This window comes from Hordeum vulgare, chromosome 6H, assembly GCF_904849725.1.
Source record: "Hordeum vulgare subsp. vulgare chromosome 6H, MorexV3_pseudomolecules_assembly, whole genome shotgun sequence".
Classification (NCBI taxonomy): Eukaryota; Viridiplantae; Streptophyta; class Magnoliopsida; order Poales; family Poaceae; genus Hordeum; species Hordeum vulgare.
Window position 1 is genome coordinate 21,820,488 of NC_058523.1, and position 25,110 is coordinate 21,845,597.

General features: G+C 41.0%; 1 protein-coding gene across 1 annotated transcript; it reads right to left on the bottom strand.

Moving 5' to 3' along the window:
• Positions 1–11,249: 11,249 nt before the first annotated feature.
• LOC123404394 (wall-associated receptor kinase 1-like) lies at positions 11,250–15,815 on the bottom strand. The gene is made up of 3 exons (XM_045098314.1): positions 14,748–15,815; positions 14,485–14,649; positions 11,250–12,311 (listed from the first exon to the last, which is right to left on the bottom strand). Exons 1-3 carry the CDS (start codon positions 15,781–15,783, stop codon positions 11,329–11,331), a joined length of 2,184 nt encoding a protein of 727 aa, XP_044954249.1. The 5' UTR covers positions 15,784–15,815; the 3' UTR covers positions 11,250–11,328.
• Positions 15,816–25,110: the final 9,295 nt, after the last annotated feature.

Genomic DNA, 25,110 nt, shown 5'->3' on the forward strand with positions numbered 1-25,110 from the left:
TTCTCCCTTTTCTTTTTTGTTCGTCATCTTTGATTTCTTATGCCCATTGGTGTTCTCGGCCGGTACCAACTAGACGCTAGTTAGCATGTACATATAGCAATGAAGAAATCGTTACACAACATCGTCATTAATATAAAATGAAGTGAACTCCCTTTCTCCGTGCTTGGTCGAACAACAAGTTTCCATATATCTATTCGGCACTGATGTATATTGTACACGTTCATGCATATATATACAATTATCTCTTGCGATCCCTAACCTAGCTAATATATATATGCATGAACGTGTACTATATACATTAGTGCCGAATAGATATATGGAAACTTGTTGTTCGATCAAGCACGGAGAAAGGGAGTTCACTTCTTTTCACCCTGGATGAGGAATAGTTATTCTTCACCTCCTCTATTTTCACATTAATACACCGTAATTTTATGTTTTTTAAATCTTAATCTTATCTCATACGTAAAAAGAGAACGTAAAAAAAAGCATAGTCACCGTAAAAAATATTTTATGTCACGTACAATTACAAACATAAAAACATAGTGTAAATTATACATAAAATGCGATTTTTCTGGTCTTATGATATATATATATTACCAGCATCGCTGCTGAAATCCAGATGGTATTCTCCGCTCTGTAGATATGACATGCTCAACAAATAATCTCGTAAATTTCTCTTGAATTGCTCGTATGCGATCAGTTGATAGGAGTTCTTCCCGCTGCCGTTCAATCTAATTTAAAGAAGGGGTCATATATATAGGACAAATTTTATCTACCACCGGTGGTAGTTACCACCACTTGCGTTTTGTATGTTGTATGTAGTATCTATCAAATCGGAGAGTATGTATGTGTAGTATGTAGTATATAATCATGTTTAGGTAGTATATATACTATTTTTTCGTAGTATGTATCATATTTTGTGTATGCTCTTTTTTACATAAAAATATATACGTATTTCACAAATATTATAAAAACTATGGGTCAACTTGTAAATTTTTCATGTAACTCACGTTAAAAAATCTTATATATAGTATATGAACATAATAAAAATGATAAATTAGTATATATACTCCCGCGTGGTACTATATGGAACATGTGGGATAACTATCCCTGGGTGGTAGTATATGAACATAATAAAAATGATAAATTAGTATATATACTCCCGCGTGGTAGTATATGGAACATGTGGGATAACTATCCCTGGGTGGTAGTATATGAACATAATAAAAATGATAAATTAGTGTGTGTGTGTGTGTGTGTGTATATATATATATATATATATATATATATATATATATATATATGTATATATATATATAATAAAAATATGAATATTGATTACATACTTCAAGTTATTGAAAAGATATGCTCCTCTCACGGATCATCTCGTGAATCCACTCGTAAACTATTTCAAAGGGAAAGGGGATGCTCATGTTGCCGCACTTGTCCGGGCAGCCCGGATGCGTGATCAGCTGTTGCTCATCTCGCTCACCAGCAACGGCTGCTGCAGAACGAGGAGGAGCACCAGCCAGGATCTAGAGGCCGTGGGCATGGTGGTGCGGTGGTGGTGGGTTCTGTTCTGTCAAAGTTAGCTCGCACACCACTGCATGCTCTGTATATAATCAAGGGTCAACTGATCGATCGGCTAGACTTCATGCAATCGCCAAGGTCAAGTCGTCGCCTGACACACTGTTGCACAAAGTAAACTGGTCTCATTGATGGCGAAGTGAGTCCACATTACAGCTCAATGCCTCAAACCTATAAAACAAATTTGTTGAGGTTGAGAGAAGTCTAATGCAAGCTTGAACAATGGGTACGCGCGTTACGTCCATTCCAAGGGATCGATATCTTTTTTTGCATACTAATTTTATGTAACTACTTGTTGTTCGGTTCCAGAACTCCTCATCTGCTTTTTTTTTTTTTGAACCAGGGTAACCCTTTTCCATTACTTGAACAACTGAAATACATCAGATCCCAGAGTTTAACAGGAGAAGGGAAAGGAAAGAGAGCGATCAGAGTTACGGTTCTACCGGAACGAAAAGGTGAGGACTGTTCATCGGCCTAACATCGAACTCAACGTGATTAGTTTTTAAAGTTTTAAACATTCCCTTACGCTGGGGTAGAATGACTCGTGTGCCATGCGATGGCAGAGCTTATTGCCTGGGAATTGACCATGTTCGGACATGTTGTGATTAGATGGACATCACGACCACCGTCAGGAGGTTAGGAAGAAGAATAATCGATGACACAAGTAGTGGGCATGTGCTACTTTTTTTTTCTCTCGATGCAACGCACAAGAAAGTTTGCTAGTATATTTTTTTACGAAATGTGCTAAATATCTAATGTTAGGTCTGTAAGCAATAGATCGGAACGATTTGTTAATTCCTTCGATCACCCTTACTCTCGAGTCCTCCTTTATTTTTAAACGTGGATGGAAGAAAGAGCACAACACCATAAAACATTTGCATAAATATTACACATGAATAATAACAATGACTTTGAGAACATGAATAATGCATAAAAATGACTTCAAAAATGATTTATATTGTCATACAATCCATGATATTACAAATTTATCATATCTACACATTCTCATTCAGTCAAACATTTTATAGATTCCATTTATTTGGTCATGCCAATATTATTTGCATAAATATCTAATAATTTTTGCACAACTTTTTTGCGGGGATATTTTTGCAAATTTGAAACTATCAATTATGTTCTCACTTTGTTGTTGTGAACCCCACCATTTCTCTAAAAAAATCTCTATGCAAATTTCTCTAAAAATGACTTTGATCATGAACAACTTTGATAAAAAAACACGCCAACGCCGGGCAACAGAGTGACGGCTCGGGAGGCGTCAGGGTCGGCGTCGGCGTCGATGCCGAGTCGGCTAGCAGCGCGGCCGGTTGGCGTTGGGATCGGCGGCGTCGACGTCGACGCCCAACAGGGGGATAGAACGAGGAGGGGATCGGGGCGGTGCTCACAACAAGGAGGCATCGGCGACAGTGTCGGGGCAGGGCTCGGGGACGGCGTCCGAGCAGGGCTCGGGGGGTAGGGCTCGACGACGGCGTCGGGGAGGGCTCGGGGATAGCGTCGGGGGCGGCGACGAGGAGCGGGCTCGGCTACGGCGACGGGGCAGGTCTCGGGGACGACGTCGGGGGCGGGGACGAGGAGCGGGATCGGTGAAGGCATCGGGGCAGGGCTCAGGCACGGTATCGAGGGCGGCGACGAGGTGCGGGCTCGGGGAGGAGGGCGAGGAGGTCCGGCGATGGTCAATGGGCTCGGGGACGGCTTGGAGGCGACAGTGAGCTCCGGCATCCTGGCGGCGGCGTGGTGGTGTTCGGCGCCGTCGGGGGAGAGATCGAAACTGGAGAAGGTGTTTGGAAAAATTTGCAAGTCCTGCTTATATACATAGAGCTTTAGTCCCCGGTTGTGGCTCCAACCGGGACTAAAGGCCTACCTTTAGTCCTGGTTGTAGACACCAACCGGGACTAAAGCTAAATTTCAGGAGCCCGAAGGGTGCGAAACCTAGGCCTTTAGTCCCGGCTTGTGGCTCGGACCGGGACTAAAGGTGGGCCTTTAGTCCCGCTAGTAGCCACCAACCGGGACTAAAGCTATTTTTCCTATTTTCAGTTTTAAACCTTTTTTACTTTTTAGGATGTTTCAATTTTAGTTTTCAATTAAACAGAGAGGCTAGTCCGCTAGTCTAAATCCTAAGCGCGTAGGGGTCATGGGCCCATCACCCTTTGCGCTCCTGCACGATCCAAGGGCAGCCGAGGTTAGTCTTGGCGGCACCTCTTATACAAGAACGATGCTTATCCGGGCCACTCGGACGCATGCTGCTCCATTATTGACGTTTGAAGAGCTTCGGCTGATACCACGACGTCGAGAACCCATAACTCCTCCCACGTGAAGGTTAGTGCGGAAAGGTCTCCCGACCAACTCAGATTAAATATCCAAATCCCGTTAGCATTTTAATTATTCTCGAGGATTTGTGTCAAGGATTTGTGTCAAGGATTTGTGTCGAGGATTTGTGCGGGACTAAAGCTATTTTTCCTATTTGTGTCAAGGATTTGTGTCGAGGATTTGTGTCAAGGACCAGTCTGAAATGTTGAAAAGTTCAATTCCGTTTCAGAGTGAAGTTCGTCGTAACAAGAGGATAAACTGTCTACGATATGATCATGGAAATGAATATCTGAGTTACGAGTTTTCGTACGCAGTTAAGACAATGTGGAAATTGTTTCGCAGTTCATGCCACCTGGAACATCATAGTGTGATGATGTGTCTGAACATCATAGCCACGCACTATTTGGTACGGTGCACACTAAGATGTCTCTTATCGAATTACCACTATCGTTTATGGGTTATGCATTAGAGACAACCGCATTCACTTTAAATAGGGCACCACGTATTTCCGTTGAGATGACACAGTATAGTCTGAGGTTTAGAGAAATCTAAACTGTCGTTTCTTGAAAGTTTGGGGTTTCGACACTTATGTGAAAAAGTTTCAGTCTGATAAGCTCGAACCCAAAGCGGATAAATGCATCTTCATAGGATATCCAAAATAGTTGGGTACATCTCCTATCTCAGATCCGAAAGCCAAGTGTTTGTTTCTAGAAACGGATCCTTTCTCGAGGAAAGGTTTCTCTCGAAAGAATTGAGTGGGAGGGTAGTAGAACTTGATGAGGTTATTGAACCATCACTTCAACCAGTGTGTAGCAGGGCGCAGGAAGTTGTTCATGTGGCGCCTACACCAATTGAAGTGGAAGCTGATGATGATGATCATTGAGCTTCAAATCAAGTTACTACAAACCTCGTAGGTCGACAAGGCCGCGTACTGCTGCAGAGTAGTACGATAACCCTGTCTTGGAGGTCATGTTGTTGAGCAACAGTGAACCTACGAGTTATGGAGAAAGCGATGGTGGGCCCAGATTCCGACAAATGGCTGGAAGCCATGAAATCCGAGAGAGGATCCATGTGTGAAAACAAAGTGTAGACTTTGGTAGGACTATTGAGTAAAAATGGATCTTTAAAAGAAGACAGACGATGATGGTGATAAGTCACTATTAAAAAAGCTCGACTTGTCGCAAAGATGTTTTCGGCAAGATCAAACAGTTGACTATGACGAGACTTTCTCACTCGTAGCGATGCTAAAGGTCTGTTAGAATTATGTTAGTTGTTGATGCATTATTTATGAAATATTGCACGTAGGATGTCAAAACATTGTTTTCTCGACGGTTTCCTTGAGCAAACATTGTATGTGATACAACCAGAAGGTTTTGTCGATCCTAAAGATACTAGCAAGTATGCAAGCTCCAGTGATCCTTCAATGGACTGGTGTAAGCATCTCGGAGTTGGAATATACACTTTGATGAGATGATCAAAGATTTTGGGTTTGTACAAGGTTTATGAGAAACTTGTATTTCCAAAGAAGTGAGCGGGAGCACTATAGAATTTCTGATAGGTATATGTGGTTGACATATTGTGGATCAGAAGTAATGTAGAATTTCTGTAAAGCATACAAGGTTCTTTGAAATAAGTTTTCAAAGGAGTACCTGGATTACGCTACTTGAACGTTGAGCATCAAAGATCTATGGAGATAGATCGAAAGCGCTTAATAGAAGTTTCAACAAGATGCATGCCTTGACAAGTTTTTGAAAGAGTTCAAAATAGATCAGCAAAGAAGGAGTTCTTGGTTGCGTTGTGAGGTGTGAATTTGAGTAAGACTCAAAACCCGACCACGGTAGAATAAAGAGAATAGACGAAGGTCGTCTTCTATGCCTTAGCCGTAGAATCTAAAGTATGCCATGCTGTGTACCGCACCTGATGTGTGCCTTGACTCAAAGTATGTTGAGAGGTACAGAGAGTGATCCATGATTGAATCACTAGCAGCGGTCGAAATTTATCCTTAGTAACTAATGGACTAAGGAATTTTTCTCGATTATGGAGGTGGTTAAAGAGTTTGTCGTAAAGGGTTACGTCAATGCAAGCTTTGACACTAATCCGAATAACTATGAGTAGTGAAACGGATTCGTATAGTAGAGTAGATATTTGGAGCATTTCCGAATAGCACGTAGTAGTAGCATCTATAAGATGACATAAAGATTTGTAAAGAACGCACGGATCTGAAAGTTTCAGAACCGTTGACTAAAACCTCTCTCACGAGCAAGACGTGATCAGACCCCATAACTATATGGGTGTTGGATTCGTTGGAATCACATGGTGATGTGAACTAGATTATTGACTCTAGTGCAAGTGGGAGACTGTTGGAAATATGCCCTAGAGGCAATAATAAATTAGTTATTATTATATTTCTTAGTTCATGATAATCGTTTATTATCCATGCTATAATTGTATTGATTGGAAACACAATACTTGTGTGGATACATAGACAAAACACTGTCCCTAGTAAGCCTCTAGTTGACTAGCTCGTTGATCAAAGATGGTCAAGGTTTCCTGGCCATAGGCAAGTGTTGTCACTTGATAACGGGATCACATCATTAGGAGAATCATGTGATGGACTAGACCCAAACAAATAGACGTAGCATGTTGATCGTGTCATTTTGTTGCTACTGTTTTCTGCGTGTCAAGTATTTATTCCTATGACCATGAGATCATATAACTCACTGACACCGGAGGAATGCCTTGTGTGTATCAAACGTCGCAACGTAACTGGGTGACTATAAAGATGCTCTACAGGTATCTCCGAAGGTGTTAGTTGAGTTAGTATGGATCAAGACTGGGATTTGTCACTCCGTGTGACGGAGAGATATCTCGGGGCCCACTCGGTAATACAACATCACACACAAGCCTTGCAAGCAATGTGACTTAGTGTAAGTTGCGGGATCTTGTATTACGGAACGAGTAAAGAGACTTGCCGGTAAACGAGATTGAAATAGGTATGCGGATACTGACGATCGAATCTCGGGCAAGTAACATACCGAAGGACAAAGGGAATGACATACGGAATTATATGAATCCTTGGCACTGAGGTTCAAACGATAAGATCTTCGTAGAATATGTAGGATCCAATATGGGCATCCAGGTCCCGCTATTGGATATTGACCGAGGAGTCTCTCGGGTCATGTCTACATAGTTCTCGAACCCGCAGGGTCTGCACACTTAAGGTTCGACGATGTTTTATGTGTATTTGAGTTATATGGTTGGTTACTGAATGTCGTTCGGAGTCCCGGATTGGATCACTGACGTCACGAGGGTTTCCGGAATGGTCCGGAAACGAAGATTGATATATAGGATGACCTCATTTGGTTACCGGAAAGTTTTCGGGCATTACCGGAAAAGTTTCGGGCTCATCGGTAGTGTACTGGGAGTGTCGGGAGGGGTGCCGGGGACCATCGGGAGGGGTGTCACGCCCCAAGGCGTCTCATGGGCTATGGGAAGAGATAAACCAGCCCCTAGTGGGCTGGAATAAGTTCCCACTAAGGCCCATAAGGTTTGAGAAGGAAAAAAACACAAGGTGGAAAGAGTTTCCAAGTGGGAAGGTGGAATCCTACTCCAAGTAGGATTGGAGTAGGACTCCTCCATCTCCAATTTCGGCCAAACCTTGAGGGTTTGAGGCTGCCTCTTCCCTCCCCCTCCCTCCTATATATACTGAGGTATTAGGGCTGATTTGAGACGACTTTTCCACGGCAGCCCGACCACATACCTCCACGGTTTTTCCTCTAGATCGCGATTCTGCGGAGCTCGGGCGGAGCCCTGCTGAGACAAGGTCATCACCAACCTCCGGAGTGCCGTCACGCTGCCGGAGAACTCTTCTACCTCTCCGTCTCTCTTGCTGGATCAAGAAGGCCGAGATCATCGTCGAGTTGTACGTGTGCTGAACGCGGAGGTGCCGTCCGTTCGGCACTAGATCGTGGGACTGTTCGCGGGATTGTTCGCGGGGCGGATCGAGGGACGTGAGGACGTTCCACTACATCAACCGCGTTCACTAACGCTTCTGTTGTACGGTCTACAAGGGTACGTAGATCACTCATCCCCTCTCGTAGATGGACATCACCATGATAGGTCTTCGTGCGCGTAGGAAATTTTTTGTTTCCCATGCGACGTTCCCCAACATATAACACATCAGAGGAATCTGAGGTCTCACCCTCGATGGATTGCGAACGATGCAACCATCAAGGTTCCCAGGGAGGACTCACCCTCGCTGGATCACGCTTGAGGGGTTGCACGACAGAGTCGTTATCGGAGGTGGTAAAGGAGGAATCACCCTCCATAAACCACCACCGGTTAACTACACTACAGAGCTAACATCATGAGTATGTATTGAGGTGTCACCCTCAGTACTCGATAGTAGTTTTGCAGCGTCGTACAACAAGGGGGTGTGAGTGATGTGATGGGTCTTGGCTCGTCGATCAGATGATCGAGACTTGATAAAAAGCAGGGGCAACTGGACTAAGGGGGAGGGGGTCAAAGGGGATCACTCATCCACCTATACTAAACAGTTTAAAGTGCGATAGAGTAAAGTAGCAGTTCATCAAAAACAGGCTATGCATCGGAATAGGAGATATCTACAACAACAGCAAAATCTAATGCAAGTATGAGGGAAATAAGAATAGACGACAGATGAATGATCAAGGTGGGTCTGCTTGCCTTGTTGCTCTGCGACAAACGGCTGGTCATAAGTGGTGTAGTCGTACCTGGCAGCAGCGTCGGTGTCGAAGTCTACCGAAGAGAAGAGGGGGAAGAAACAATTAATAATAGCAAACAGGTGCATCATGATGCATGGCATGGCAATATGCACCGTTAAGCATGATCTATCGCAGTACTACACGTTATAGACAGATCGGAAAAATATCTTACGATATTTTCGGGTCTCTTGCTACTACCGGACATGCGAAAACGATGGAAAAGATTCATATTCGCTATGCTAGGGACGCATGACACACGAACGGACATCGTATCCGGGTTCGTCTCGTTTTTCTTATCAACTTTCATCTACAAATTATTTTCATTCAAATTACAAATTATTTTCAACCAAATTACAGATTATTTTAGATTAAATTTTAAAGTTTTATTATTACTCTAAAATTAAATATAATTAACTAAACTCAAAAAAATTAATAATGACATCAGTATGATGTCATGCTGACATGAGGAGTCAACACGCAGGTTTGACTGGTCAACTTACTAGTGGGCCCCTATGTCATAGTCAAAGTGTTAAACCAGGTTAATTAATTCTAATATCAGATTAATTAGTAGGTGGGGTCCACATGTCATACCCTTCTTATTTATTAACAAATTTAGCTAAACGTAAGTTAGGTAACCTAATTAATTACTCTAAAATTATTGAGCAAATTAAATAGTGGCTAATTAAATTGACGATTTAATTTAATAATTGATTACCTAATTAATTAACAATTAATTTAGTAATTAATTATTTTATTACCTATTTTTATTACTTGCAAGTAACGAGTTCAAAGGGATTGACAATCCTTTTGCCCGAGTTAGGTGCAAGCGTGTGCTCTTTTGTATAGGCGTTGAAGACGAAAAATTATGTAGTCCTCCTATTAATTCGATAACATTGCTTCTCATTTAGGGACATACTTACATTTACTGTCTTGCATCATCCCCTCTTTTTCGGAAGAAATCCCAACGCAGTTCACAAATATCAATCTCTCCACCAAACGACCACAACCAGAATAGAAGAGAAGTATTAATGCGTGCCTCAGAAGTGTTAGGAACACAATGAGCATCCATGGCACATTGCAAGCATCGGCACGTTTGCTCTCGGGCTCCTGCTAGTCGGGTATTTGTTGCACGCACAACCGAAGCTCATGCATAGCCATGGAGGGAAGTTGCGGACCGCCAAGGGCTTGAGCTTTGGTGTGTCTGACTGGGAGAAGGGCAAGATGTAACGGTGTGCTAGGTGAGTAGATCAAGTGATTAGCTATGACTAGCATAGCATACGATGGAATGTTTTTCTACATCTAATAGAATGAATGAATGCAGCTAGCGTTCATGTATGACCCAGAGACACATAACATGGCGATGATGGATGAATGAATGCAGCTAGCGTTCATGTACAGCTCATGCAAACATGATCCGAACCACTCCATATACTCCACCACCGGCAATAACACCATCATGCTCATTGTCATTGGTGATATGTACGCTACTTCATCAGCAGCGTTGGAGGTAACTACGAGCGAGGCATGAAGACATCCATTGGCCCGCTCCTTGGATATATAGTCTTGCACTATATGATCCAGCTGAGTATGACACCATCCGCTCGTTTGTGCAAGTTATAGAACAAACAAAGCTCTTGTAAGCAACATCATGAAGTGGTGGTAGAAGAAATAATAAATTGTTTACGTGCTCTCATCTTCCTAAGATGCTTGTTGATCACACAATACTTGCGTTGTATTATATGATGAAAATTGTCTTCACATATTCTTGTTCTATGATTTGCTTCCGCTCGATCTTCTTTCTTGACATGCCAGTGCGATTATTCGTATAAACACCCCGAGTACTCAAATCTACATCTTTTGTCATGATGTGATGGCCTATGCCCCCACACAGATATTGTCTATGTGCGCGGCCGCGCGCGTGCGTGTGTGTATGTGTTTTTAAAATTCGTTATTAAATTTTGTTGCAATGACCTTACCTTTCAAAATATCAAATAATGTGTACATTTCATAATTTTTAAAGCTTACCTACTCCTTTCAATGAATCATGTGTACGTTTCATAATTTTGAAAGCCTTGCCTACCCCTTCCAATGTGAAAGTACGGACTAGATTTTTCCCTGCCACGATACAAGTGATTCATTTTCTAGGCCCAATCATTAGGTTATAATTCGTAAATACATCCACTTTTTGCTCTCTCCCAAACAAAAGCTTGCAAAGTTGTATCCCTTAAAAAAGTAAAAGAAAAATAAGACCCGATCAAGTTTCCACCAAACACGATTGTATGTACCCAAATAATATTCCGACCCACCACTGTCATCAGTGTATCACTTATCTACTTCTTCCCCGTAACAAGACATATACCTGTCCATGATGTATCCGGCTACATATTTTCTTCATTTGACTATCGATTACCCATGTTCAGTGTAGCATGCTATGTACATTTCGGTATACGGTGAATCAGTGCAACACATACATTTGGTAACTTAAAAATATGGTTACACAATGAGTGAGTAACGGTGAAATAAGAAATGTCAGGAAATTAATGGACGCATCCTCTACATCTATTGAAAATCTTTTGCTCAAAATAATACAATAAAAAGTATTGATGTGAATTGTCCTTGTTGGATATCATGACATAAATATACATAACTAAATATCAAATAACTTACTTGAAACGGCTTACAATTTACGGGATTTATTCAGTAAGAGAAGGTGATGTGCTATATCTGTCATGTCTGGTCTTTTATCCACATCAAGGCTGAGACATTCGACTGCCATCCCTGCTAGACTTTGAAGAATCTCCAAATCTTCTCCTATTGCAATTTCATTATCAAACAAATCGGGTGATTTCTCCCTTTTATGAGCTTCAAGGAAACTGCTCACTAAGCTATTGTTGTCAGAGTGTGTGGCCTTCTTCCTACTAATAAGTTCCAAGAGCACAACTCCAAAACTATATACATCACTCTTTTCAGTTAGTAAGCCTGACTGTAGATATACGGGATCCATATAACTCATGTCACCAATGACTTTCCCGGTGTGTTGCTTGTCTCTCACAATCAACCTTGATATGCCAAAGTCTGCAATCTTGGCGACAAACCTATCGTCCAAAAGTATATTTGCTGGTTTAACATCCCCATGTAGGATTTTGGTGTTTGCTTTTGAATGCATGTAAGCTAGACCATCTGCGGATTCTGCAGCAATACTTAAACGTCTATCCAAGTTCAGAGGCTTCTTGTCGTTGTTATGAAGGATGTCATGGAGGCTACCATTGGAAAGAAACTCATATACTAGCAATGGTGTATCAACTTCCAGGCAACAACCTATGAGCCTAACAATGTTCTTGTGGATGACTTGCGATTGGATGATGACCTCATTTGCAAATTGTTCATTCTCTAGCAGACTACCACTAATCGTCCTCTTGATTGCAACTAGTTCATTACCAAGGTTGCCCTTGTAAACTGCACCAAAACCACCATTTCCAATAAAGTTGCTCTTCTTTAAATAAGGTTTGAGCTCATCCTTTTTGAATAGTTTTATAATTTTTGCTTTCTCTAGTGTAAGTCCACCATTCTTTTCATAGAACTCTTTTGTCTTCTTTTTCTCTTTGTGAAGAAGAAGTAGAAATGACATAACTGCAATGATAAAAATGCTGATGGTTGTACCTACATGGACAAAAAAAATACTCACAAGTTTCCAATAAATGATCTAGTAGAAAATATAATATAATAAAATAGCAGCTTCATTATTTTTGTAGAAGATGATTCAAGACTAGAAGTAGGATATTATCAATACTAGCGAGAGGGGGTGGAAGAGTTATATGAGTGTGTTTTCTGTAGCTCGACCTCCATGGTACCCCTTATCTAAGCCATTCATTTCAGCATCAAGATTCGTGCAGGCACATTTGTCTTTTTTGTTTCACTCAAACAAAAAAAATATAAACTTCAAATTTTGCAGGACAACAAAACTTTCTAACAAGAATGTGGGAAAAAACTTTTGAACTTTTTCATGCATTTTAAATGCTTAAAGTAATTTTTTAATCAAAAACATCTCCCGTTTGTATATTTACGTCAAACCAAAAAATATGAAAGTTTTTCCACACATTCTTGTTAGAAAGTTTGTTTCATCTGCAATGTTTGGAGTCCATATGTTGTTTCGTTTGAGAGAAACAAAAGAAAGAAATTTTCTTTTTGTAAGTTAGATGGAGAGCATAGATCTCAATGCAAGGTTGGAGGGTGAGGATAAAGGGCTCCATGTAGGGCGAGCTACAAAGGAACATTACCGAGTTATATTATGTATCGTAGCTCACAGATTTGGGCCTAGGTACCATGGGGAGATATTTGCCTCGATGAGTTAATTGCATGGTGGGTCATAAATTGAGAAGTGCATTGTGGGAGAAAATATAGTGATGGATGCAATATGAATGTTTTGCAATTTCATGCATCCTAAACTAATTTTGTTGCCCGGTCCGTTGGAAATCAACAGCTCAAGCCTTGTCATACCCACTAACCCAGTAATCACGTAGCATTACAAACTTATAAGAAAGCTTTATATCTCGTCCTTTTTAAAAGAAAATAGTCTGATTGGTGGTACCATTTTTAGATTGGTAGGTTGAAAAATATAACTATTCTGATTTTTCATTAGTATTGTCGTGGTACTATTTCTCATAAGTTTTACTAACAAATGCATATAGGGAAAAACAACAAAGGTATGATAAATTCGAAACACAACACCATCTATTTACTGATGATTGTTATACAAGGATACATTTACCAAGGTTGGAGGGCATAATATACAAATACATTGTTTGTTTGGTGTATGAGGGTTATAGTGTTCCTTCCTTGTCTCTCCGTTGTGGTCAGTCAATTAACATTTGCTGGAGTTACTTTTGTTCTTCATACAAGCAAAACAAAGCTCGAGATAAGATATAAATTCATCAAGAAGTTGAATGTACAAAGAACGACCCCCCCCCCCCCCCCCTTTGGTTTATTAGGACCATCTCAAGAATCAGTATAATCAAGGGAGACCTATCGTAGTTAGTCCAAAGTTGAGTTATTTATTTTGGAATGGAGGGAGTATATAATAATGTAGCATGCATGCCACACCAGTCCTTCGTGCTTTGGTTGGCTTCTCATCGAGAAACAAAACTAGATATAAATTAATGCGATCATAACTACTCTTTGGTTATTCGCAAAAGCAATGAACCTTATGCGTAAATAGAGAATTTCAGACTTTTTAGGTGAGCATAAATTGTAAATGAGGGAGTATAGGAACCTAAGAAAAGAAGACGATCGTGCAAGATCACACTAGGTAGCCACATTTGATCAAAGAGAAAATGTGCATCCCTGTATTCTATACTACAAGGTGACCAAAATTTTAAACTAGTTGCTCATGTTTCCCATTTTGACTTATACTATTTTAATATGTTTAATTTTCTGTTTCACATGTATTAACTTATTCCTTAACAAGTTTAAAGAAAAGGTATCCAATATAGACATTCAACACTAAGTTTTATGTTTATTTCGCAAAAAAAAGTTTGATGTTTATATGTTAGTATATATAAATGGCAATAACGAAATAAAACTATTTCATAGGATGAATCGGGAAATAAAATGAGGATGCATAGTAGAAACCACAAATATTTACATATATATGTATTATCAATTAAAGTTACAAAAATTCATCTAGGCATTCTAAAATGATACAGGATGTAGGAGCCCCTAAAAAATGATATGTAGGAGAGTGTGTAACACAACATATTCTAGAGACAGAAGCTCAAAATTCAAAACAAAACATAAACTAAACATGAGTACATAAATATACATGCCAAATACTTACCCACAACCGCCTTGGCTACTAGGGGGAATTTTTCTGCACAATGTCCTAATTTCCCATCGCCTTTCATTCCGGACTTGCATGGACAATCATAGCCATTCAGTCTGTTCATACATATGCCATTGCTCGAGCAATAATACAGATCAGGGGACTTGCACTCGTTGATGTCTTCAAAAGTTGAAATTAAGGATCAACATACAAAACCTGAGTTAATAATTCGTCTGGTTTTTTTATTGATTTCTGGAGATCAAAATATTTGGACAAACCTCTGCAGCCATTAGCGATGTAAGGATTGCCCTCGTAGTGCTCCGAGCACTTGCACACATAGCTGAGTGTGTAGGTTGTGTGGCCAACCGTCGCGTTGACACAATAGCTGTTGTTGCTGACGCACGCGTAGTCCGGCGGCGGCCGCTGGCCTTTCCCCGGGCAAGCGGCGTCGCCGACAATGGCGAAGTCGAGCACCATGGGGACGCCCCTGGGGAACCTCTTCGGCAGCACCTTGTCGCCGTACAGGTCCGGCGTCGAGAAGGTGTAGCGTGACTTCTCGATCACCATGGCGTAGGAGCACGGGCTGGTCCGCCACAGGGTGTTGTTCTCGGCACTGACCCCCGGCACGATCTCGTAGCCGGGCTGCGTGCTCAGGGCGGCCTCGCAGCAGCCCCGCCCCGTGCACGACCCGTTCCTCGCGTGCTCGAGGTGGCCGCCCGCGAGCTCCGATCGGCAGGCGAACGTCGTCGTGTAGGAGCTGGAGCTTGAGCCGTCTGTGACGCCGATCTTCCAGCCGACGCCGACGACGACGTTGAGCGTCTCGGAGGCGGCGAACCGCTCATCCAGTGCCATGGCCTGCTCCTTGAGCTTGGAGTGGGCGATGTTGGTGCTGCAGCGGGACGTGACGGGGCCGTACGCCCGTGCCTCGCTCCTGTCGATCGACACGTCCATGAGCTCGACTGCCCAGCTCGAGGTGTTGGAGTACGAGTAGGCCAGATCGGGGTCGTCGGAGACCGCCGATTCGTCGCGCTCGGTGAGCGTGATGAGGTTCGTCGTCGTCTCGGTGTCGCTGCCGGCGAGGAAGGCTCGAGGCGGGTCGAAGGAGTGGTCGCAGGTGACCTGGAAGCCCTCGCGGAAGCAGCCCGGCATCAGGCCGAACGGGAACGGGATGCTCATGTTGCCGCACTTGTCAGGGCAGCCCGGATGCGTGATCCGCTGCTGCTCATCTTGCTCACCAACAATGGCTGCTACCCCTGCAAGGATGAGTAGGAGGACTCGCAATGGCAGCAGCCGGGATCGAGAGGGCGTGGGCATGGTGGTGCAGTGGTGGTGGGTTCTGTTCTGCCAAAGCTAAGCTCGCACAGCACTGCATGCTCTGTATATAATCAAGGATCAGCTGATCGATCGGGTAGACTTCATGCAATCGTGTCATGGTCAAGTCGTCGCCTGACAGACTGTTACACAAAGTAAACTGGTCTGAGTGATGCCGAAGTGACTCCACGTTACAGCTCAATGCCTCAAACCTATAAAACAAATTTGTTGAGGTTGAGAGAAGTCTAATGCAAGCTTGAACAATGGGTACGTTACGTCCATTCCAAGGGATCGATATCCTTTTTTGCATACTAATTTTATGTAACTGCTTGTTGTTTGGTCCCCGAACTCCCCATCTGTTTGTTGTATGCATCGTGTAGACGAACCAAAAAAAAAAGAAAACCCTGCAGCAATCTCTAAACCAGAACACACATGGCCCTAGGTGCAACTTGAGACAAGAAATTCAGACATCAAATTGGGAAATTTCGTCGGCACATGGCTGGCAAAACGCGGAAGCAGTGAGAACAGTAACAACAATAGGAAGGATGTTGATACCTTGTTGCTTGGGGCACCAATTCCATCAGAGTCATATACGGTTGGAAGTCGCCAATGCTTGATAGGATGGTTCAAGCCGCTGAGGAAGCGAGCCATGGTTTGCTCCTCTTATTATTCTTCCATGTGCTACCATGGTTTGCTCACTCGATTAGGCTGCCCGTAATGAAAGTATCATAGGTAGTATCATCCATGTCAACTAAGCAATTTTGATGAGGTGTCATAGAATTAAATGAGAAAAGAGAGGGTTGAGTATCATATTATGATACTGTATCATATTAAATGATGTGCTACTATGTGTCTTGCATGTCAATAAATAACATATCCTATGATACTAACATATGATACTATGCATTACGGATGTGGTATCATACACTAGCATCATATGCATGATACTACCCATTACAACCAGCCTTATTCCATGTTGGCTCTTATCATCACAAACTCCCAGGCCCGGTCCTGAGGGGGGGGGGCGGGAGGGGGGGCCGCCCCGGGCCCCGAACGCAAAGGGGCCCCCAATTTGGGTACTGCTATGTACTGGGCTGGGCAAGTGCGTTTACTAGTTCATGAGATCAGACCCATTTTCTCACCTACGCTGAGATCTTCTAATAGAAGGAAACACGTCAAGATCTCTAGCTCTTTCCAAATCCAAAAAGAAGGAAAGAAGGGATCGCCCCTACCAACTGCGCGCTTAATCTTCGGAATCATCTACCCGTTGCACTGCGCTGCCTAATGGTGAGGCGGAGGGTCTAATCAGCGGCGGCGGGGGCGGAGGGGCTGAGCAAACTTCGATTATGAGACAACCAGGTAACGTGTGCGTCATGTTTATCTGCTTGATCAGTGATCTAGGGCGTCCTTCTCTCTGCTTATTGGGTGTAGGCTTTGGTCCTAACTGCTCATTCTAGCCGGGTGAACTTTGTGTCGAAGGGCTAACCCTGGTCTGGTTCCCTGATTAACTCCTACTATTTTGGTTGAATTGCTCTAGCATCGATGAGTTGAGTTGTGCTTGTAGAAATACTATATGTCTGATTTGAATGAGAAAATAATGGAAGTCACTAGATAGTATCCCATTTTTTTTAGGGACACGCAGTTCTTCTTTATATGAATTTCAATTATGAGCAATGTTTTGCCTTATAATTTCCTTTGTGATACTCATGTGTTAGCCCAAATGCTTGATTCGGTTGTATCTATGTTATCTTGTAACGACCTGGGATCTATAGCCTCGCGGATATTATTTGGAAATGCTCTATAACGAAATTCTTGAAAACCTTCTCATGCCATTGTTTTTTCATCGGTTGGACGTACATTTAATTGATATATTTGTACTTCTACCATTCTCAGCATAATAAGGGCCCCGTTTTCTAACTCAGCCCGGGCCCCCGAAAACTCAGGACCGGCCCTGCAGACTCCATCTCCTTTTAGTACTTTTTTCACGATTTGAATCCCTTGTTGTAGTTCTTGAAGCTTCTTGTACAAGTCCCTAGTGTAAATCTTGGGGACAAATATTGAGTGCATGTCTTCTTTCATATCTTCCCATGTAGCTATGGGTGGCTCTTCATGATCTTCGTGTTGATCTTGAACTTTTTTCCCACTAAATGTGGGCGTAGTCCTCAAGCACTAGAGAAGCCATAGTGATCTTCTTTAGCTCAGTGAAGTTGTGGGCTCAAAAAATCTTGTCAACCTTGAGTGCCAATGTATTTTATAGTACATCCTTCTATTTGAAATGGATATTACTTTATGGGAGTAGGTCTATTTAACGGTCTTCATTTCCATGATCAAAAGGGTCCTAAACCCATGTCGGTAACACCATTAGAAAATAATGGGTGGTAAGCCTTTAGTGAAAGGAACTGCAGAAATTATAGATAAAATATCTTACATTTAATCTTGGGCTCTATCTTTCATAGTGGAGACATAATGTCATGGGCTTTCGCAGCACCAATTTACTTGTTGTTACTTGGATAGAGAACTGTGTGATCATAATCGCAGTGAGTGGTTCAAAGATGTTGTCTACCACTCTTAGCTTCGGGAATAATATTCTTTCGATGTTAAACCTACTCGGTAGCCTCTTAACATGCCACAAATAGTTTGCATCATTGATGATGCCATAGTTATTCTTTAGGAGTTTTTCCATGATAAACCTCCTTGTTTGAGGCTATGCATGTAACATGGCGTGGAATTAGTATTGCATACCTCACCAAAGCAATGTCTGACTAACCCATAATTATGAGGTTATAAAATGCATTATAAACGAGCATGTAATAACCATTGCCTTGCATATATTGCAAAGCTTGATAATGAATTTCTAGTGGTCCAGTTGGATCAAACATGGCCTAGCGGATGTCGAAAATGAGTGGCAGTTCACCATTCATGCCTACGGGGACACCCATGTAAGGTTCAAGAACCTCTCAGCGATGTACACCAATGATCCGGTCTTGATGGAGAACTACATCCACACCATGGAGCAGTTACTTGCCTATGACAAGTACAAAGTGGTCGGCTTCAACCACGAGTATAGCGGCGATTGTGTCGGACATGATCAAAAGGTTGCCATCGCCCAGCTGTGCATGGGCCATTACATCCTCGTCTACCACTATTGCCTGGCCACAAGGCCTTGCGAGCAATTCGCCAGGTTTTTCAATAGCCCCGACTGCATATTCGGTACGGTGGACACCACCAACGATGAAAAGGTGCTCAAGACCACGGGCTTGGCCTGCCGGAATCTTGTGGACATCCAATGCGAGTACAAGATCTTAGGCGGCAAGGAGAAGCATAAGGACTCCATGGTTGACCTTACTGACTCCTTGTTGATTGCGTTAGTTTCCCTCCAAGCTTAAAGGGTGATGTAGCACAGTGATGGAAAGTGTTTCCTTCAGTTATGAAACCAAGGTATCAATCCAGTAGGAAGATCCACAAGACTGTGTAAGCAACACCTGCACACAAATATCAAATCCTCGCAACCCAACGCGTGGAGGGGTTGTCAATCCCTCATGGGTAAAGTAAGGATAGATTGATAGATGTAAACAAGAGTGACAGAAAATATAACGCAACAAGGTATTTTGGGGTTTTTTTATGATATAGATCTGAAAATAAAAGAGAAAATAAAATAGAAACGCAAATAGCAAAGTAGAGATTGCAAATAGATGATGTGAAGTAGACCCAGGGGCGTAGGTTTCACTAGTGGCTTCTCTCGAGAAAATAGCAAACGGTGGGTAGAAAAATCATTGTTGGGCAATTGATAGAAGAACAAATAATTATGATGATATTCAAGACAATGATCATGTATATAGGCATCACGTCCAAGACAAGTAGACCGACTTCTGCCTGCATCTACTTCTATTACTCCACACATCAACCACTATCCAGCATGCATCTAGTGTATTGAGTTCATGGAGAAACAGAGTAATGCCTTAAGAACGATGACATGATGTAGACAAGATCTATTCATGTAGGAATAGAACCCATCATTTTATCCTTGATAGCAACGATACATGTGTGTCATTTCTCTTTCTATCACTGAGATTGAGCACTGCAAGATCGAACCCATCACAAAGCACCTCTTCCCATTGCAAGATAAAAAAATCAACTTGGCCAGACAAAAACCAAATATCAGGGAAGAAATATGAGGCTATAATAATCAAGCATGAATATATTTTCATAGATCTGATAATAAACTAACAATTCAACGGGTCCCAACAAATACACCGCAAAATAAAGAGTTACATCATATGGATCTCCAAGAGACCATTGTATTGAGAGACAAAACAAGAGAGAAAGCCATCTAGCTACTGCCTACGGACTCGTAGGTCTGATATGCACTACTCACGCATCATCGGAGGAGCGCCAATGAGGATGGTAAATCCCTCCGTGATCATGTTCCTCTCCGGAACGGGATCTGGATTGGATTTCGTGGCTTTTGGAAATTGCGGCGGCTGAAACAATTTTTCGTCGACTCCTCTAGGGTGTTTTGAATATTGGGGTATTTATAGATCTGAGGGCGGTGGAGGAGGTGCCCGAGGGCCCCACTAGATACCAGGTTGTGCGAGGGGCCTTGGGCGCGCCATGGTGTCTAGTGGGCCCCCTGGGCCTCCTTTGCTGCTCATTCTTGGCTCCCAAGTTTCCTTCTGGTCCAAAAAAATCTCCGTAAAGGTTGTGGCATTTGGACTTCATCTGATATGGGTTTTTTGTAAAGGAAAAAAACACCAAAAAATAGAACTAGCACTAGGCACTATGTTAATAGGTTAGTCCCAAAAAAATGACATAAAGTTGCTATAAAATGATCATAAAACATCCAATACTGATAATAGAACAGCATGGAACACTCAAAAATTATAGATACATTGGGGAAGTATCAGCATACCCAAGCTCAATTCATGCTTGTCCTCGAGTAGGTAAATGATAAAAACAGAATTTTTTATGTGGAATGGTGCCTCACGTGTTCATCACATTCTTTTTCTTTCAGCATGGGCATATGGACTTATAGATGATGCAAAGCAATAGTCTATAGTTTGACATGAAAATTTCAATACTCAAGGATATCAGTAAGCAAACAAGTCTTTCAAAATATCGACGCGAAAGAACGCTATCACTAGCCCATCATGCTCTATCATTTCTCCATTCATGCAACACACTTAAATATTAACTACATCCAATGCCCAAGTATGATAATGGTGTTCCTTAGTTGGTGCTTTATAAGAGAACATGGAGACTCAAATTCAAAAATAAAAAATGCATAACGTAAATAGATAGGCCCTTCGCAGAGGGAAGCAGGGATTTGTAGACGTGCCAGAGCTCAAAGTGAAAAACTTAGAGAAAACAATTAGGGTGGTATGCTTTTCCTGTCAACGAAAATGACTAAGAGTTTCCAATATCCTCCATGCTACACAAATTATAGGCGGCTCCCAAACTGGAAATAAAGTTTATTCCTTTCTCCACCATTCTTTCACATTTCACGCCTAGTCGTATCCACGGGTACTGTCCATACCAACACTTCCCAAGGAATTTATTATTTTACAACATAAAATATATATTTTTCTTTTTTGCATTTTGGGACTGGGCATCCCTATTACCGTCATACTCTCGTGCAATGATAAGTGAATAAACACTCACCTTGAGAATAACCTATTTAACATGGAAGATACCGGCCACCCCTCGCTGCTTCATGAGCGGTACGGGCACACAAAACAGAAATTTATTTTGAACATTAGAGTTGGCACTTGCAAATTTACTTGAAACAACGTTGAAATACCGCATATAGGTAGGTATGCTGGACTCATTTGGCACAACTTTGGGTTTATGATTTGGATGCACAAGCAGTATTCCCGCTTAGTACAAGTGAAGGCTAGCAAATAGATTCAAAAGCGTCCAACCAAGGAACAAAAATCATCATAAGTGAACATTAAACATAACTAACACCGAATAATGAAACACAAGTAGGATGTGATTTCATAGCATAATTATTTACTTTATGTGCATGCATAGGGAATCACAAACCTTAACACCAATATTTTTACTAAAGCATAATTACTCATCCACATAACTCACATATCACTATCTTCATATGGCAAAACTATTGCAAAGAATAAAGTTAAATATCCAGTGATCTTCATGAAAGTTTTTATTATATCTTTCCTGGATATTTATCACTTTGGGACTGGTTTAATTTAAAACAAATTGCCATTGCAAATAACAAGCTCTCAAAAAAATATAAGTGAAGAACGAGAGCACAAGTTTCTTTAAAATTTTCAACTCTCAAAATAATATAAGTGAAGCAGGAGAGGATTTCTTCAAAATTTCTGCTACTATGAAAATAATCTAAGTGAAGCATGAGAGAAAAATTCTTAAAAACAACAGCACCACCGTGCGCAAAAATATATAAGTGAAGTACTTGAGCAATTCCATGGCTCAAAAAATTTGAAGTGACGCATAAAGAGCGATTCTAACAAATCATAGCATAATTTGGCTCTCTCAAATGGGTGTGTCCAGCAAGGTTTACTATGACGAACTAACCAACAAATAAAGAAAATACACAAATGATACAAGGCGCTCCAAGCAGAACTCATGATATGTGACGAATAAAAATCTCCAATTAAAATTACGGATGGTTGTTAGAAGAAAGAGGGGATGCCTTCTGGGGCATCCCCAAGCTTATTTGCTTGGTACTCCTTAGATATTACCTTGGGTGCCATGGGACATCCCCAAGCTTAGTATTTTATCGCTCCTTATTCCTTCGTCCATCGTGATCTCACTCAAAACTTGAAAAAATCAATCACAGAAAATTCAACAAAATTTTCATGAGATCCGTTAGTATAAGAAAACCGAACTTTAGTTTAGGTACTGTTGAAAAACTATTCCAATTTTGTTTTTGCATTATACCTACTTTATTCTAAATTTACCATGGCTTATACCCCCCCCCCCCCGGTACAAATCATGGAATCATCAAAACAAGCACATAACGCAAAGAAAACAGAATTTGTTAAAAACAGAACATTCTGTAAAGATTTGAATTTTACTCATACTTGTGTAACTCCAAAAATTCTACAAAATTAGTAAAGCGTAAGAAATTTGTATATAAATATTGTGTAAAAACATCACACATAGTTGACGTTTATGTGGTTTTTATATTTTTTCTACTGAACGCAAAAGTTTGTGTTTTTCAATAGGATTAAAGCAACTAACACCCCACATGATCCCAAAGGCTTTACTTGGCACAAAAACTAAATACAACATAAAAAAAAATCATAACATTAGCATAATTGTGCAAATACTCAATAACAAAAATCAAAAGTGAAAAATAAATTTTATTCATTGGGTTTCCTCCCAACAAGCTCTTTCTTTATACCCATTAAGATAGGCTTGAGATTTTGTTGATGCTCACATGAAAGATAGTAGTTGAAACACAAAGAGAGCATCATGTAGCATAATACAAACATATTTAAGTCTAACATACTTCCTATGCATAGGCATCTCATAAGAACATAAATTATTAAGGCAAGAAATATCTAACACATGCATGGAAGAAGAAACAAACAATAGCAATCTTAACATAAAGAGAGATAATTTAGTAACATGAATATTTCTATAACCATATTTTCCTCTCTCATAATAATTACATATAGGATCATATTCAAATTCAACAATAAAGTTATATAATCTTCATGATCCACATGAATAAAAGTCATATAATCTTCCAAGATAGTGGGATTAACATTAAATAAAATCACGACCTTTCCAAACCCACTTTTATCAAAAAATCACAAGATAGATAATACTCCAAAATGGTGGGATCATTATTGCCCGAAGTTGACATTCTTCCAAACCCACTTTCAATACTATTGCAAAAATTATTATCAATATAATATTCATTACGAGTATTAAATAAATTTTCAAGATCATAAGAAGCATCACCCCAATCATGATCATTACAATGAGGAGTGAACATGACAAAATTGCCATCCCCAAGCTTGTAGGTTTGCATATTATTAGCACAATTGAAATTAATAGAATTTATAATAACATCATAGCAATCATGCTTTTCATTCAACGAGATATAATGAATCACCTTGTAAATTTCTTCTTTTAGCACTTCATCACAATATTCAAACTCACAATTTTCAAGCAAAACTTCACAAAAACAATCAAGAGCACTCAAATCACTAGCAATTGGTTCAAGATAATTATATATTTTGAAAAAATTGGCAAGTGGATGAGGATCCATATGTCTTTACTTTTCATGTTTAGTTTTCTGTTTTCGAGTGTTGGCATGAAGGCAATAGAAGCAAGCAAGCAAGAAAAAAGGAAAATGGAAAGAAGGCAAATAAAAAGGCAAATCGTGTGAAGTGGGGGAGAGGAAAACGAGAGGCAAATAGCAAATAATGTAATTGCAAGGAGATGAGAGTTGTGTGTAGGAACCTGATAGATCTTGACTTGATCTTCCCCGGCAACGACGCCAGAAATATTGACTCCTCGTTGAATGTGTTGGTTTCCCTCCAAGCTTAAAGTTGATGTAGCACAGTGATGGCAAGTATTTCCCTCAGTTATGAAACCAAGGTATCAATCTAGTAGGAAGATCAACAAGACTATGTAAGCAGCACCTGCACACAAATAGCAAATCCTCGCAACCCAACGCGTGGAGGGGTTGTCAAACCCTCTTGTGTAAAGTAAGGAGAGATTGATAGATGCAAATAATAGTGATACCAAATAGAACGCACCAATGTATTTTTGGGTATTTGATAATATAGATCTGAAAAATAAAAGCAAATAAAATAGAAACGCAAATAGGAAAGTAGAGATTGCAAATAGATGATGTGAAGTAGACCCGGGGACCGTAGGTTTCACTAGTGGCTTCTCTCGAGAAAATAGCAAACGGTGGGTAGAAAAATTATTGTTGGGCAATTGATAGAAGAGCAAATAATTATGATGATATTCAAGACAATGATCATGTATATATGCATCACGTCCAAGACAAGTAGACCGACTTCTGCCTGCATCTACTTCTGTTACTCCACACATCGACCACTATCCAGCATGCATCTAGTGTATTGAGTTCATGGAGAAACGGAGTAATGCCTTAAGAACAATGGCATGATGTAGACAAGATCTATTCATGTAGGAATAGACCCCATCATTTTATCCTTGATAGCAACGATACATGCGTGTCATGTCTCTTTCTGTCACTGAGATTGAGCACCGCAAGATCGAATCCATCACAAAGCACCACTTCCCATTGCAAGATCAAAGAACAACTTGGCCAGACAAAAACCAAATATCGAAGAAGAAATA